The sequence below is a fragment of the Cornus florida genome, unplaced genomic scaffold (assembly GCF_030987335.1).
Source record: "Cornus florida cultivar Cherokee Brave unplaced genomic scaffold, ASM3098733v1 CherokeeBrave_3.0.0_Hap2_Chr06, whole genome shotgun sequence".
Classification (NCBI taxonomy): Eukaryota; Viridiplantae; Streptophyta; class Magnoliopsida; order Cornales; family Cornaceae; genus Cornus; species Cornus florida.
In genome coordinates this window covers 106078797-106094780 of record NW_026775576.1, presented here as the reverse complement: position 1 = coordinate 106094780, position 15984 = coordinate 106078797, and the positions used below count along the sequence as shown (strand labels likewise).

Sequence of the window (15984 nt, the reverse complement as noted above, 5' to 3'; positions counted from 1 at the left end):
CAAATACACATAACGGTATTTTGTGCAACCAATGATAAAAGTAACGAAGTATCTTTTTTCACCTCTAGTAGGTACATGTTTAAGGTAATGTCATATACTTCATAATATCATATTACAAAATTAAATAATTCAACCAATATTGAATAATTCAATAATCCACTTATATAACATGCTTCAATTTCACATAATATTGAATGCATTAATATTTAACATATTATCATATAATAATGTATATAACATTATTTTACCATATCTCAACTATTAGTATAATATCTACTTGTTTATATCTTAAATAGAAACATATAATAAAATCTATGTAAGGAAGGAATCTGTCTTAAGATTGTTGGTAAAATATATGCTTAATGTGACTTTTAAGATATAACAACCCTTATACTAATATGTCATGAGATAATTAACAATATACTAATAAATCATTAATTAAATATGCAACTCTATATTTAATTAAATATGCAAAATAAAGCAATAAAATAATAATAATATGCAAGGAATGAACCTGAACCGAGGCTAGTATTGGATAATATGTCCTTAAGACAGATTCGCCCAGCTATGGTGCTAACGGACTCAGTGGCGTCTATCTCCCAGGATACAACGGTCTACATCCACCAGTAGCAGCACTACAAACTCGTGGATACGGCGAACCTCCTCCGTGTAATACTCTCTCTGACTCAAAAATGCATCTATATACTATATAAATGCTGAATTGGGTGTAATCCGAACCAAATGGTTCGGACCAATCTTAATATGGCTCGATGAAATTGGATTAGGGTCGAAGTGGCTCGAACCACTTAACCTATGGTTTGAACCCTCTTGGGTTGGGTTCCAGTCTAGAGAGGGAGATAGAAGAAAATGAAAATGAATGAATTGCAAATGATCCAAAGGGGGGTATTTATAGAAACAGATATGCCTTTTCGGATTGGGTGTATTTCTTCATTATTGGACACAACCATTGCAATAGGTTGCAATGGTTTACATGGTGTCTGTTCACCACTAGACACATCTATTCCAATAGGTTGCAATGGTTCACATGGTGTCTGTTCACCAATAGACACATCCATTCCAATAGGTTGCAATGTGCCTTTTCGAGTGGGTGCAACCATGGGTCATGATGGTTCGGAAAAAGGTGTAACCCTTTGAAAAAAACTAAAAAGTGGTTTTTTAATTTAAAAGGTGTAACCATTTAGAAAAACTAAAATATGGTTTTTTTTTAATTTAAAAGGTGTAACCTTTTAGAAAAACTAAAAAGTAGTTTTTTTAATTCAAAAAACCCACTCATTTGTGAAACCCATTTAAATAAGCCCAGCCCAAAATTAGGCCCAATCCAAAATTCCAAAAAAAAAAGAATAATCTGGACTTTACAATTAGGCCCAAGCCCAAGCCCAAATCCTAAACTCAGCTTATTTAAATTTCAATTTGTTTCAACATTTTTTCCATGTGGGACAAACACTTCCCACATTTTGCATACCCATTTAGGCTTATTAAAACACCACACTTTGGAGCTAATTTCTCATTCATCCGGAAATGGATTTCAGAAAGTAAATATACCACGTTCATCTCCTTGCGGAGAGAAACGCGCTTGTCTAGAGATCCGTAAAAAATTATTAGCGGAATTTATTTCAAATTTCATCCAAAGTTTATGTTTTTAATACCCCCGTTTCCAACATTTTGATGTTGCTTTTGGTGTTCGGACAGGGCGGACTTGTCGATACTTTCATGGATCTCATCTTCTGATAGCCCATGATCTTCTGATAGTCAAAAATCCAACCCTTCCATTTGTGGATTTCGATTTAAAAGATGTTAGGCTGGTTCCTTATGTGCCTAAGAAGTAATCCGGCGAACCACCACCCACCTTCGTCACCATCCACCGTTGATGGAGCCGCCGTCGGCGGCGATGAAGGGGGACACCACCGAGACAGACAAGTTGAATCGTTCTTCCCGCCAATCTCCGAGATCCGCAATGTAGAGCCAGTACCTGGAAGCAGATCGAGAACAAAAGTGAGGAACTCAGACAACTCGTCAACAATAGGTAACGCAATCTCAGCGACTCCGCCGACTCTATTCGCCATCCTCCACTCCTAGAGAGAGAAGGGCTTCTAATGAAAGAAGGCGAGAGAGGAGAGAGATTGGTGAGGTTTTGATGGGTACAAGTGTCATTTAAGAATTTAGAGATTTTATAATAAAATATGTAAAGGTAATATTGACATTTCACATCTTTTAAGGGATTCTTTGGGTCCATTTTTTGATAAGGGTTGTCATTGTTAAAAAAAAAACTCAATTTGTATATGATTATTGTTATAGCAAACCTCAGGGATGTCATTGTAATTAACCCTTATTTAACTCAGGGTTCATTATTTTACCTGAACCCGTTTCATATTCCAAGTCTCGACAGCAGATCCGGATCGGCCTGCGAATCACCCATTTCCACAAGTTCCCAAATTCCGTATGGATCGTTAACAACGAGGCAGCAAATAAACCCCCAACTCCAATCGATCATTCCAAGGCTTAAAATCGCTTCGATTGCTGGCTTCAGTTTTTAAGAAAAATTTATCAATTCTCATTTATCAGCTGGGTTTTGGCTTGCGACCTTGAATTGTCTATTTTCTGAAGAACCAAACAATGGATTGTGCGCTGAAGATTTCATCAATGGCCTTGCCTGTTCCTTCCTCACTCAGTTCTCACAATCTTCACAGGTTTTCATGGTTTGGTCCAAAAGGAAAAGAACCCATTACGAAAATCCATGCCTTCTCCAATAATGGCGCTGTTTCTTGCTCCCAAGGGGTTAGTACTCTTTCATTTTATATATATATTTGTGTGTATACATGTATGTGTGTGTATATTTGTTTATGAACTTTGTTTGGTGACCGAGAATACATAGGGAAAACAATTCAACTTTTATGTTATGGTTCATGTGAAAAGAAAATAACCCTCCCCGCTTTAGTCCAACAAAATGAAATTGGGAAGACTAAAAATTCCAGAATTTTATTCTATTTTGATTTCCCACATTTTGTAAGCAATCGAAAGGAGCTGTAACTTGGTTATTTTGTTTATATATATATATATATATATATATATATATATATATATATATATGATAGTACAAGTAAGAACCTTGCTATTACATATGGTCAAGCAAAACACAGAAACGCAAAAGTTTAAGCTGTTAGGGAATGGGTTAGACAATAGATGTCAGGATCTCATAAACTCAAGACTTGCAATGGAATTTCAGTGGTCCTTCGTGGTCTGGCTAGTGAGATTTATGTTGTTAAGCCTCTTCCAGAATGAAAATTTCAACTACGATGTAGTATTGTTTCACTAGTTGGTTACTCATCAGCATTTCGAATGGGATTCAAAATACTGGTTCCCTTTCCTATCTATAACAAAAAATTATTGATCTTTCAAATGTATTATATTATGCATTTTATCAATTTCTTTGTCTTGGGTTGCACATTTAGTTGATTTTCTAGTCCGATAGTATTTCTTTAATTTTTCTTCCTTTATCTCCATAATTTTGTTAGATTCATATAGTTTCCTTTCATGCGTGCCCTCTTCTGTGTTTGTGCATATCATTGATACTGAATTCCATTCCTTCTTCTGAATTTTATAAAGGTCCATTAGGACAATGGGGAATTATAGTGTTCAAAATCGTAAATTCGACATATGCTATGTGTTCATGTGCCATCTTCGTCTCTCATATGTAGCTTGTGCAAGCATTTTACCATCTTTCTCTGAATCACTATGTGCACGTGTGTGAATGCTCCATCTACCGTAGTCTGTATGTGTGAGTCAGCTTGTTTTCTGAAACTGGCAAAAAGATTTTTGTTTTCTGTTACCAAAAAAAAAAAAACCATGGTACTCTACTTCTTTTCCTGTCCCTTGAACATAAGCTGGCTTGGTAGAAATGGCTTTCATATAAGAAAGAAAAGGTACATGAGGCTTGAAAGGACATATTGTGTTGTTGCAGGCTTCATCTAGTTCAGTTGGGGATATTAACAGGCAAAGAAGCAGTCTTGATAATTTGTTTTGTTATGATAAGGCTATTCCTGAGGAAATAATTGAGGAGCCAATCGGTTTATCTTTGGCTGAGAAAGTTATTGGAGATAACCCCTGCTGCTCTGGTTGCCAAGCCAAAGGTGCTGTCCTATGCAGCACATGCTCTGGTTCTGGCCTGTATGTTGACTCTATATTGGAGAGCCAGGGAATCATTGTTAAAGTCAGATGTCTTGGTAATTTCTTATGCCCTGTTCTACAGATATGGAGATAGAAACTGCATACATTTTACATATTGGCATCCATGTTGTTATACATATTGACATTGAAGTTGTAGGCTAGCAAGTATGGGTAGTTGTCCTGTTTCAGTTTCTTGTTATATCATTTTGAACCATATTGTCATTAATACTTGCTTTGGCATCTCGAATGGGTCTTTTATTTAACAAAAAAAAAAAATTGAGAATCAATGTGTTGAACTTATTCAAGATGGATATGGTTGGCAAATTTTTTCCCATAATTTGGAAATGCTCTTAAGATGAAAGTAAACATACCGTCTTGTTACGCACGGAGTAAAATCTTAAAATACGGACTTTCATGCTTTCGAGGAGGCAATTTTTTTAGCTTTAACTCAGGGATTGTGGAAATTGAAGGTACGTTAATGATATTGTTTGTTCCACTTTTTTAAAGTACTTTTTATAAGCAAAAAGGAACTTTTGAACTTTTCTACTTCTGGTTTAAAATCATTTTTAGGAACAGTGATTGAGATAAATTTGAATTTCGTTGAGCTTGTTTTATTTAACAGTGATTGAGTGTCACTTGAAAGAAAATTATGACAATCACATATGTTAATGATTATTATCTTACCTTTGTTGGCTGATGGTTTCTTGGATTTTTCTGGATAAAGTTCTCAAATGAGATGCTGCAAAATTGTTTACCATCAAGATGCTGCGTCAATGCTCTTTAATGTGCTAATCATTTCCATGTAGGTTGCGGTGGAACTGGTAACATTATGTGTTCAGAATGTGGAGGCCGAGGTCATCTTTTCCGCAAGTAATTATTAAGGTTCGGTTTTGTCTTTTCTTTAACTTTATATGAGCATCCTATGTGTTAACATTTGGTGTGGAGATGCTCTCTCAGTTATATGTCTATTGAAGACATGCTGTTTTAAAATTTGTTTGGTTCATAAACAAAAATTCATGCCAGTTCTACATTATTAAATATATTTAATTGAATTCATATTTGTGAAGGTATATTATCTCTCGTTTGTATTCTTTTTAGTCTTTTGGAGATCAACCGTTTTCTTGTTCATCTACTGATTGTGTCTTTATATAGTTGCTTTTCGTGTTTGCATATTAAATTGTTAGATTCTATGTGTTCCATCTGCAATTGTAACGTGGACCTCTATTTGAAAGCAATTTATGATTATTGCAGAACTTACTGTCTGTAGTTACTGCTACACTTACCAACCAAGTTGATTCGTTTTGCAAAACTACTGTTGTTGAAAAAACTTGTGTTGGACAGGAAACAGTGTTTGAACCATGTTCAGTTCTTCATGCATGTCCTTAATAATGTGGAAGTGTCTTCTGTTTCTATGCCCAGAATATGTTCTGTTCCTCATGCATGTCCTTGATGATTTGAAAAAGTCCTCTCTTTCTTGTCTCTCCGTCTCTTTTTTCTCTTCTTTTAGAGCTATTAATTTTTTGAAGTAAGCTCTGTTGTAAATATTGAATTCGTGAAGCTACACTTTTTTTTCATAATTTAATTTGTTTTGGCTCTCCCTATATTCTACAGTTCCCAAGTGCTCATAAATTTGATACTGCAGTTGCTATAACAATTCTGATTTCTCCCAGTAGTCTTTCTTCATATCTGCCACATTTCATTGACTTTTTAAATCACTCCCATTCATCTAGGAGCACATTACTGGTATAAGATGAGAATATGTATATACGTAAACATATAGAAGTATGTGTTTCGATGCAATATTATGCCTATTTTGCAAGACTAAGTAGTGTAGAATTTAAACTTGAAGGGAAATTATGAACAAACATGGTTTCTAATCAACTGCTTGACCTTGTCACTTGGGATGGTGGTTGTTTTTTTTTGGCGACTGTAGTTTTTGATAACTTGTGCAGATACAAATGATTGAGCACAAGGTCTTGCTGAGCTGAGTTTTGGCAATTCAATGATTAGTGTGTTAATTGTTACCGTTGAGGTTGTGAGGTGGCCGGTAGCTTATTTGTTCAGAATATGGTGGTCACGGTCATCCTTGATGAACATATGTTACACTTCTTTTATTTGTTTTATGTATTATACTTGTATGGTGTAACACTCAGTAGGGAAATTAACATTGAAAACACACCTACTGAAGACATGCCTTTTTCCTTGGTGAGGAATTTTGTTTGATTCATGTATGACAAATAAGCTATACAGAATAAAGATTTTATTGTATCCAAACAGGTTAATTTTTATTAAGGGTATCTTTACCTTGTTCTCTAAATCATTTTCAGCTCTTGGAGTCCAAAGTTGGGTTTGCTTTATAAACAGATAAAAGAATCTGGTTTGTTCCTTCTCCCCTATCCTCACAGTGCATTGGCATATAGAAGTACATATATACGTATACACACGCACACACACACACGCCTGCGCCTGGAAGTATCAATACTGTAAGCTCTTAAAATCAAGAATTCCATCAGATTTACAGAAATTCAAACACGATGCTATTCAGGGAACTAATTACAGAAATTTTACAGCTTCCTATTCTCTCTGTCCTTGTTTTTTTTCATCATTGTATAGTTTGTCTGTGTTCATATTGTAGCTAAAAATGAATGTAGTATGTATCTCTGGTAAGTGGGAGGTTGCTGCTTCTGCTAGAGCTGGGTTGAGTCAGTTGCCAACGACGGCTAAGCTTGAGATCTCTGTAGCACTTGAATGCGTGCTGGTATCGTCTGATCAAACTGAACGCTCTGTGGGTTCTCTGCATAAGCCACATAGTAAGCTGAAACACAAGCTTGTGGCCATGCCATGGCGACCCGGCACTGCAGTTCAGCCATCAGAATTCAAGTTAGTAATTGAATGTATAGATTTGTAAACACACACACACACACACACACACAGACACACACTTATGTAAACACATGTTCTTACCATGAAATAGCCTATTAAGAATGCATAAATTGACACTTCCGTTGCAGATCCCTTATAAACCACTAGTGCCCATGAACCACCCACTAGTGTACATATTGCACCACCTGCCACTCCACACAGGAAGCAGAATGAACTGGTGAGGTCTGAGTCTATCAATGGTTCCAACCCAGCTCTTTTGAACGTCTCCCAAGTATCAATCGATGCCTGCACAAACCCTTTTTTGTAAACCCCTAGATGGACAAAACCCCACCTATTCCCATATGTTATCAGTCTTGAAGCAACTCCTGAGTAGCAATTAGTACATGAGAACATGAACTCATCTGCATCCCCTGAAATCAGACTTGTGGCCTGGGCTGAACCATGGATGACCCCAAGGACCGGTACGAGTACTGAGCCAATGCAGATGCTCCCAATTGAGTGCTTAAACGTGTCATGGAGAGCCATGCTCGTGTCAAGATCCGCCCCACACGAGAAATGCATGTATTTGACATGAGAGATTGTTACTTGCAGTGTGTTCTTGATCACTTGCATTGTCCATGCTAGGCTTAGCAGAATCACCAATATGAACATGGTGTCTAAGGTAGTACCGGTGGCAGTGGCTCCTCCAATGCCGGACACCAAGAAACACGAATAAAGGGTACTGGCGGCTATTGAATGAACAACCAGCAGGATTGTTTTAGCAGGAGGGGATGCAATTGAAACTGATAACAGCCGGACAGCATGATCAAACCGGGGATTGGCCCAACAAACATAAAGGGATTGGATTATGGCGAAAACAAGAGCCAATACAGCTGCGGCCAAACTTGCGGCGGAGCCAATGGAGAAGAACATGACTCCTGCGCCGCACGTTGACAGAGGGCCGAGCCAAAATGCTGCTCTTATGGCTTTTGCAGGGTTGCAGCGAGTGATCCATTGCCATGTAAAGGCAATAATTCCGGCACACGCCGTGGCAGTGAGGAGGGGCGGATACCATCGCCGAGGGCGGAAGTGGTGATCATCGGGGGCGAAGATGAGTCCCCGGACGGTGAGGAAGACCGTTAAGATAGTTATTAGGAAAATGTGTAGGTAGAATAGACTTTGAAGGAGCTTCCTCAAGAAGCGTCTCCCCCTTCTCCTTTCAAACTGGGTGTTAGGTTCTTGTACCTGCATTCAGACCAAACAAATTGATATATATGTGTGTGTATCTGTGTGTGTTTTCACATATAACACAGCTGAAGATTCAATACGCAGGGAACGCAAGAAAGAGAAGAAACAAGAAATGGGAGAGAGAGAACCTTGATGGGATTTGTTGATTGTAGGTTGTGTTGTTGACTATGATGAGTTGCTTGGATTGCATGTGGAGTGTGAGAGTCCTTGATTGTTGCCATGTGATAGTGATCGATGTGCAGTCTTTAATTTCTTTATATAAATGTTTTGAGTTCTTCTTCCGCACTCTTGGCAGCCACGGTTCACCAAAATCAGAATGAGATATTCAACTTCAAACCCACATATTATATTACTTAAACTCTTTCTTATCTTCTTAAACACATTACGTATACGTATATATTATATATATTTATAGATATATATTATACTGCTGACAGAGTCCTACATATCATAATACAAATTCTTTCGAAGACTAATCTGGCAAAAAAACAATAATAGAGGAACTAATCCAAATTTTCACGTGCCTTTGGGCGTGAGAGTTGGTATTTGGATGACGTGGCGTGATGAATGTGGACGATAGAAGTGGTGAAGTGGGGAGAAGGGTGTTCTATAACTGTATGGTGCTCGTGAGTTAGTTGGAATTTTCCCGGGAAATGCGTTTGGTCGTTAAATAAAGAGAAGTAAAAAGTAGTCGTTGTTTCCTTTTTGTGTGTAATAAGAGGCGGTGTGTGTTTGTTTTTATTGTTTTGTTCACCTGCTAACGAATTAACTGAAACTGAATTTAATTTTTCATTTTATTTGAAGAGCAGAAATAGGAGTTGCGCAAATACGTTTTATAGGTGGGATGGGGGTGGTTCTGTCCAAATCGCCTCTATAATCAAGTTGCTTTGATCTTTTAACCTTTATTTATTTGTACACGTGCTTGCACGTAAGTAAAAATTGAATTTGAAACAAAATTATAAATTATTCTTTAAAATCTTAAAGTTTAATTTATTGATAAACAATAATCCACTTAAATTTTATTTATTAAACATTTTTTATTATAATAGTTTTTAATACAAGTAAACAACAATGGAAAAAACTATCGAAGTATGTTTTTTGTATTAATTTTTCACAGATGAAAATTATTTTTATAATTAAACTATTTTTTATTTATTTTAGGAATTGAAGGAGAATTGTTTTTATTATTAGAATAAATTATTTTGTAAGGCATATCTAAAATATATTTATTATTAATTTTAATTTTTATTTTTAAATCTTAATTGTAGAAATAAGAGAGCGGAGGAGATGTACATATTTTCTTCTTCTGAATTTTAGGAATAGAGGAAGAGTGGTGGAGACTAACTGTGTGTAAAATATTTTCAGTTTTATTTTTATTTTCTAAAAAATTTTAGTAGTACAAATTCTAGTTATAGAAGGGAGTAACGAAAATTATTAATATATTTTGTGAATTGATGTAAATTATTTTTATTATTATATGCAAGTTAGTAGTACAATATTTATCTTTGTATCAAGTTGGATAAAGTGATTATAAATATATATTTATAAGAGTTCAATTTTATTATTATTTTTTATTAATACATTTTATAAACAACAATCAAGTAGAATTAATAATAAAATAATTGTGATCCAAAACTAAAATAAACAATAATCAATAGAAATAATGTAGCTTCTATATGTAAAAAAATAGATGTGATCCAAAACTAAACAAAACAATAATAATTTATCAAGTTGCTAATCAATTACACAAATCACATTGAAAAAGGATAAGAGAAATTAAAATTTTAAAGAAAAGAAATCAATTTACTTAAATTTTTTAATTTGTTGTCAAGTTTCTAATCAATTAATTTTTAATTTTTATTTTTAATCTCAAAATAGAGAAAAGGTTGCTAATGAATTATTGAAAAAAATAAAAAAAGAGAAGGAATTGAAAAAATTCATAACAAAGAAAATGTAACATATTGATTTTTTTTTTTTAATTTTAATTTTTATATCTATCTATATATATATATATATATATATATATATATATATATATGTAAACAAATCACAACTTTGTATGGAATAGCATAGAAAAGGTAGCATAAATCTAATTAAAAATCATAACTTTGCACTTACAATTTATTATTATTCTCTCTCATTATTCTTCTTCCTGTTGATTCTTCTTCAGCTGCAAACCCTATTAGCAAAACAATAGCAACTCTGTACACAAAATAGAGAATATGAATTAAAAATAAGAGAAATAAAAAGTTAAAAAATTCAAGTTACGTAAAAATATAAAATACTTCCATGATACTTCTGAAAAAATAAAAAAATATATTTGCAAGATCAAACATTAAACAAAGAATAAAAAATAAAATAGTTTCCTGGTGTTTATGAGAAAATAAAAATAAAAACTAAAGAAGAAAAACATAACCCTGTAAAAATATAAAATACTTCCATGATACTTCTGAAAAAATAAAAAATATATTTGCAAGATTAAACATTAAACAAAGAATAAAAAATAAAACAGTTTCGAGTGTTTATGAGAATATAATAATAAAAACTAAAGAAGAAAAGTATAATCCTAATGAACTTACCATATGATGCTAAGAGAAAAATGAACACCAATTACAAAGAAAAATGATGGATATAGTAGAGGTAAAATACAGAATAAAAAATAAATAAAATACTTTCAAGATACTTTTGAAATAATAAAAACTAAATCACAATGCAAACTAAATTTACAAGATCAATCAATGTTGTCAGCGACCAAACATATAATACACCGTAAAAAAATAAAGAGTAGTGATACTCACATCGAACACTTGCAATGAATTGCCTAAGCGAATAAATTTTACCAAATACGAATAAGTGGAAGGCTTTACTTCCTTATTTGTTGCATAATTGACCAATTAAAAGAGGGGCTTGGATCCTCTAAGTTAAATATTCACTATTATCTTAAGTTGAATTCGTTACAGATTGATATACTGTTAAACTACATTAACTAATTTAAAGAAAGTTTGAAAATTGTACCGTTCGTTTTGAGATAAGAAAAATTTACTAAGAATTTAAAAATTGCACCGTTTTGAATTAAGAAAAATTCACCATACTATTTTTAGAAAAAAATCCTCCCCCTCTTTCCTCTTTATTTATATCTTAAACAAGTGGCGATGGTTTCTATTTCTCTCTTAACCTGAGCTCTCTAATATTTTCTATATATAGGGCTTTTGGTTGTATTTTCCTAACTCCATCAATATCTATCTACATATTTGTGGGAATGAGCAAGAAAAGATCCATCAATATCTATCCACATATATGTGGGAATGAGCAAGAAAAGATGAGGGAGAGATGAGGACGTTAAACATCGTTAGAGTAAGACCAGTACTAGATAGATTTTAATTATTACGTGTCAATTTGTAACGAATTCAACTTAGGATAACTTAGAGAATATCTAAGTCCTTAAAAGAGTGCAACTATTCCAAGCAAGAATCATTTTCAAAAAATAAAATACTTTCATGATGCTTCTGAGAAAATAAAAATAAAAAACTAATAATACTATTTAACTTACCGGATCAAGCACCTAACCACTTGTGAGAAAAAAAATCTAAACACTAATTACAAAGAGAAAAGGGGTAAATATAGTAGATGTAAAAGTAAAATATATAATAAAAAACTAATTTCTTCTTTCCAATTATATTTCCTTAGTCCATATGAATTTTAATAATAGAATTTTGAATTCAAGTATATTCTATCCCTAGACGTTTTAATTAATTAATTTATTCTGCATTTTAGTATTCTTTTATAATTCTATTTATTCTTTCCAATTTTATTATTTTTAATTAATTAATTCCATTACTTATTTTGAGTTTTGAATTCAAGTATATTCTATTTATAGATTTTTTAATCAACTAATTAATTTATTTATTATGCATTTTAGTATTCTTTTATAATACTATTACTTCTTTCCAATTTTATTTCCTTAATCCATACGAGTTCTAACAATAGCTTTTGAATTCAAGTATATTCTATGTATTCTGTGTCTATATTCTCCGTATTCTTGTGTCTAGACTTTTGTATTTTTTCATAATACGGAGTATTATATATTTCAATACGTAAATAGAAGAATTATTTCCCTTAACTCTTACCAAACATGAATTATTTTCTAATTAGATTTCTTCCTACTGAAATTAAAATTAGTAGAAGAATTTTTACCAAACATGTATTTTTTATAAACAATTACCTATTTTATTAAAATTAGTAAAGATATAGTAGACGTAAAAATAAAATATATAATAAAAAATCAATTTCTTCTTTCTAGTTGTATTTCCTTATTCAATACGAATTTTAAGAATTTAATTTTGAATTCTATATTCTATCTATAGACGTTTTAATTAATTTATTTATACTGCATTTTAGTATTCTTTTATAATTCTATTTATTTTTTCCAATATCCAGTGCACACTGAATTTTAATTATTTATATTGCACACTGATATTGGGATTTTTTTATTCTTAAAATTAATTTATTTATACTACATTTTAGTATTCTTTTATAATTTCATTTATTTTAATTAATTCTATGTTATTATTCCAAAAAATTAAGGTAATTTTTTGTTACCACACCCCATGGGAGTTGAACCTTGAAATACCATTAGGTTACAGTCTTTAGAAAAAATTTAATGAGTTGAGAGAAATATGTGTATACCCACAATAAATAAATAGATACTCGTATATATCTATATAAAGGAAATTACTCAAAAATAAATTGGAACTTCCTGTGCCAACTTGCTCTACCTCGTTTTGATTTGCAAGGTTTCAAAAATTTACAAAGAGAGAAAATCGAAGAGAGAAAATGTTTTAGTTTATGTCTTTTACTTTAACGCATAAAGAATTTGGATGACTTAACATAACCACATCAGTTTCGGATGAAAAATTGGACAAAATAATCTGACAATATGTTATTATTATTTTTTGACCACACCCATGGGAGTTGAACCTTAAATATTATTAGGTTACACTTCAGTCTTTTGAAAAAATTTGATGAGTTAGGAAAAATATGTGTATACCCACAATAAATAGATAAATATGTATTTATATAAAGGAAAGTACTCAAAAATAAAATAAAATAAAGAAATGCAATGATGCAATCCTCCGAAAGAGCTACCCTCAAGGAATTTCTCAACACAATTGGCTAGTATTTATGAAAAATGGACTAAAACAATAAATAAAAAAAATGCAGAAATTCATATAACATCATTTATATAAAAAAAAAAATACTGTATTGAATAGTTAGTAACACTTGAACTCGTACATTTTAAGTAACACACTATTCAATATTAGATATTGGATCGAAAAACACACACTAATCGCCTTCGGTGCAAGCTCATGTGAAATTCTTCATAGTTAAGGGGTGTTTATGTAAGTAACATTTATCATCATGATCATCACCATCATTATTATTATATATTATGGTTTATAAAGCTTTAGTGCCATTGGCTTCCTATTGGAGTTTGATCTCTTTTTATAACTCAATGCTGCAAAGAACTTAAGCTTTTTCCCTGCTTCTACAACTATTTATATTAGAAGAATTTAATTTTAGGTTATTCCTACCATGTTGGTTGCAACAGTTAGGTCTACTCCAGAATGGTTTGGTGTAGGTCATGTAATGAAAACAATCCAGCGGTATACCACGATCACATATGTGAGTGCATTCCATTTCAGGAAACTATATTTTCTTCTTCATACTTTCAAATTGACATGCTCATTTCGAAATCTGTTGTATATTTGGCAAGATGCGAGGGATTACATATATTACTGCAACAGCTGAATGCCTGTTTCTTTGTTCACTCTCTTCAGAGGTTGTACCTCATGTGGAAAAGTTTTAGATGGTGTCAAATCTCCAAATGAACCCACCCTTGTTAAAAGAGCAGTGGTAAGTTTTGTTATTGTCATTTATATATTCTGCTTGCTGGTGATTGTTAATACTCTTCCACTGACGTTCTTTTCACTGATGTTCCTTTTATCGGTAAACCGTCCACTGATATTTTTCAAGTATTTGATCATGTGCATAATTTGTGCTTACAGTGATTGTTGCTGTTAACCATTTGTTCATCTTCCTGGAATTGCATTTACATCAATATGTTGTATCTCGGAAATTTGTCCTTTTTTCCTTCCTTGTATCAAACATTATCCCGTAGATCACAAAAACAATGCACATGCTAGGAGCTCTTATCACTGTGAATGATATTTATATATCGGTTCTTCTTCTTATTCATTAGCATAAATGAGCAAACCTAATTTTTTTTTTTTTAATAAAACCTAGCTTGTTAGTTTGGTGCAAATGGCCTTTCTGTTAGTTTCTTTATCGTGCTGGTCTGAACAATGGCTATCCCAATTCAGAATCAGCCTTGTGCTTGCCTGAATTTCTGAGATTTTAAACGTCACCATAAAATACATATATACATACGATACACACTATATACAATTTTTGACGTGACTCCACCACCATCATCATCCTTGCCTTTATCCCATATGAATGTGGTTGGCATCATGAAGTCTTTTTTTTGTCCTTCTTTCTTTTCTATTATACACCAGGTTTTTTCTAGTATTTAATTTTTTAAAAGTTTTGGTCAGGCTCTTTGAATTGTCACTTACCATTTAGGCAAACATCTCTTCCTCTTCCAACTAGCGTGTCTTCAGATCTACTACATTGTTTATAAGCATACCAAGTCTACTCTAATTTATCATTGATTTGCAGGATTCCTAGTTTTCCACTCACTCATTCATTACTAATCATTTCTCTTCTAGCCGTTAATATTATCCGTTGTAGCATCCTCATTTCTATTACATGAATGCTATTTTTTTTTTTTTTTTTTCAATGCCCAACACTCCGCTCCCTACAAATTGACCTTACAACTGTCCTATATAATTTTTCTTTTAAATTATTTGGCATTCGTTTGTCGCATAGGACGCAAGAAACTTGCCTCCATTTTGTTCTACCCTGTTCCAATCTTACTACATCACCATTTGTCTCCCATTCTTTTTGTAATATTGACCCTAAATAAATTATTTTTTCTAATAATATTGTAATGCCAAATATCATATGGACTAATTTTTTTTTCGGTAATTAAATGTCATATGGACTATCCAAATTACATAAATTGTTTTTTGCCCTTATTTGGAGTAATATTTGTAGTTTTTTTTTGCATCATGATAGCGGTTCTTCTTACATTTTACTGTGTATTCGTTTTCGATGCTCGCCAGCTTCAATATTTTCCAGTGAATATTGTCAAGGAATTTCGCGAGAACTGTTCAAATTGATTGGATCTCAGCTTCACAGGAAAGAAATTTGACTGATGGTACGCTCTTCATCTAATCTTGTTAAAGCATTATTGATATGTGAAAAAGAAAAAAAGAAAAAAAGAAGACCACTATGACTTCTTTGTTCCCTAATGAAGTTCATATAGCATAAAGGAATTCCATTATCACGATTTTAGTAATCTCATTTCGACCTTGGCTTATAAGTAACATTACCATTTAAGTAATCTCATTTGAAACAAAGTTTATAACTAATATCACATGGAAGGATGAGGAAGCTCAACCTGCATAGATAAGCCAAAGCAGGACATAAATGTACTAATATAAGAAGCCAATGACAACATAATATGCAACAACTTGAATGTGATGCCAATTTATTAAAATTGTAACA

At 32.7% G+C, this 15984-nt stretch overlaps 2 protein-coding genes across 2 annotated transcripts; one reads left to right on the top strand and one right to left on the bottom strand.

Annotated features, from left to right (window-relative positions):
• Nucleotides 1-2395: 2395 nt before the first annotated feature.
• On the top strand, nt 2396-6502 carry LOC132313694 (uncharacterized). The gene is made up of 4 exons (XM_059812589.1): nt 2396-2796; nt 3980-4241; nt 4992-5067; nt 6138-6502. The coding sequence occupies exons 1-3, from the start codon at nt 2635-2637 to the stop codon at nt 5057-5059; spliced, it is 492 nt and encodes a 163-aa protein (XP_059668572.1). The 5' UTR covers nt 2396-2634; the 3' UTR covers nt 5060-5067; nt 6138-6502.
• A 152-nt stretch (nt 6503-6654) lies between these two features.
• LOC132313692 (protein PNS1-like) lies at nt 6655-8818 on the bottom strand. Its single transcript, XM_059812588.1, has 3 exons — nt 8424-8818; nt 7150-8292; nt 6655-7040 (listed from the first exon to the last, which is right to left on the bottom strand). Exons 1-3 carry the CDS (start codon nt 8514-8516, stop codon nt 6906-6908), a joined length of 1371 nt encoding a protein of 456 aa, XP_059668571.1. The 5' UTR covers nt 8517-8818; the 3' UTR covers nt 6655-6905.
• Between the last annotated feature and the right edge of the window lie 7166 nt (nt 8819-15984).

What these genes read in the sequence shown, in the direction of transcription:
- LOC132313694 (XM_059812589.1), top strand. Translation starts at nt 2,635, where the DNA reads ATGGATTGTGCGCTGAAGATTTCATCAATGGCCTTGCCTGTTCCTTCC. An exon ending in CTGTTTCTTGCTCCCAAGGG is followed by an intron (nt 2,797 to 3,979) that starts GTTAGTACTCTT and finishes GTGTTGTTGCAG; the next exon opens with GCTTCATCTAGTTCAGTTGG. An exon ending in TGTTAAAGTCAGATGTCTTG is followed by an intron (nt 4,242 to 4,991) that starts GTAATTTCTTAT and finishes ATTTCCATGTAG; the next exon opens with GTTGCGGTGGAACTGGTAAC.
- LOC132313692 (XM_059812588.1), bottom strand. Translation starts at nt 8,516, where the DNA reads ATGGCAACAATCAAGGACTCTCACACTCCACATGCAATCCAAGCAACT. An exon ending in AATCAACAAATCCCATCAAG is followed by an intron (nt 8,293 to 8,423) that starts GTTCTCTCTCTC and finishes GTCTGAATGCAG; the next exon opens with GTACAAGAACCTAACACCCA. An exon ending in TCTTAATAGGCTATTTCATG is followed by an intron (nt 7,041 to 7,149) that starts GTAAGAACATGT and finishes GCTGAACTGCAG; the next exon opens with TGCCGGGTCGCCATGGCATG.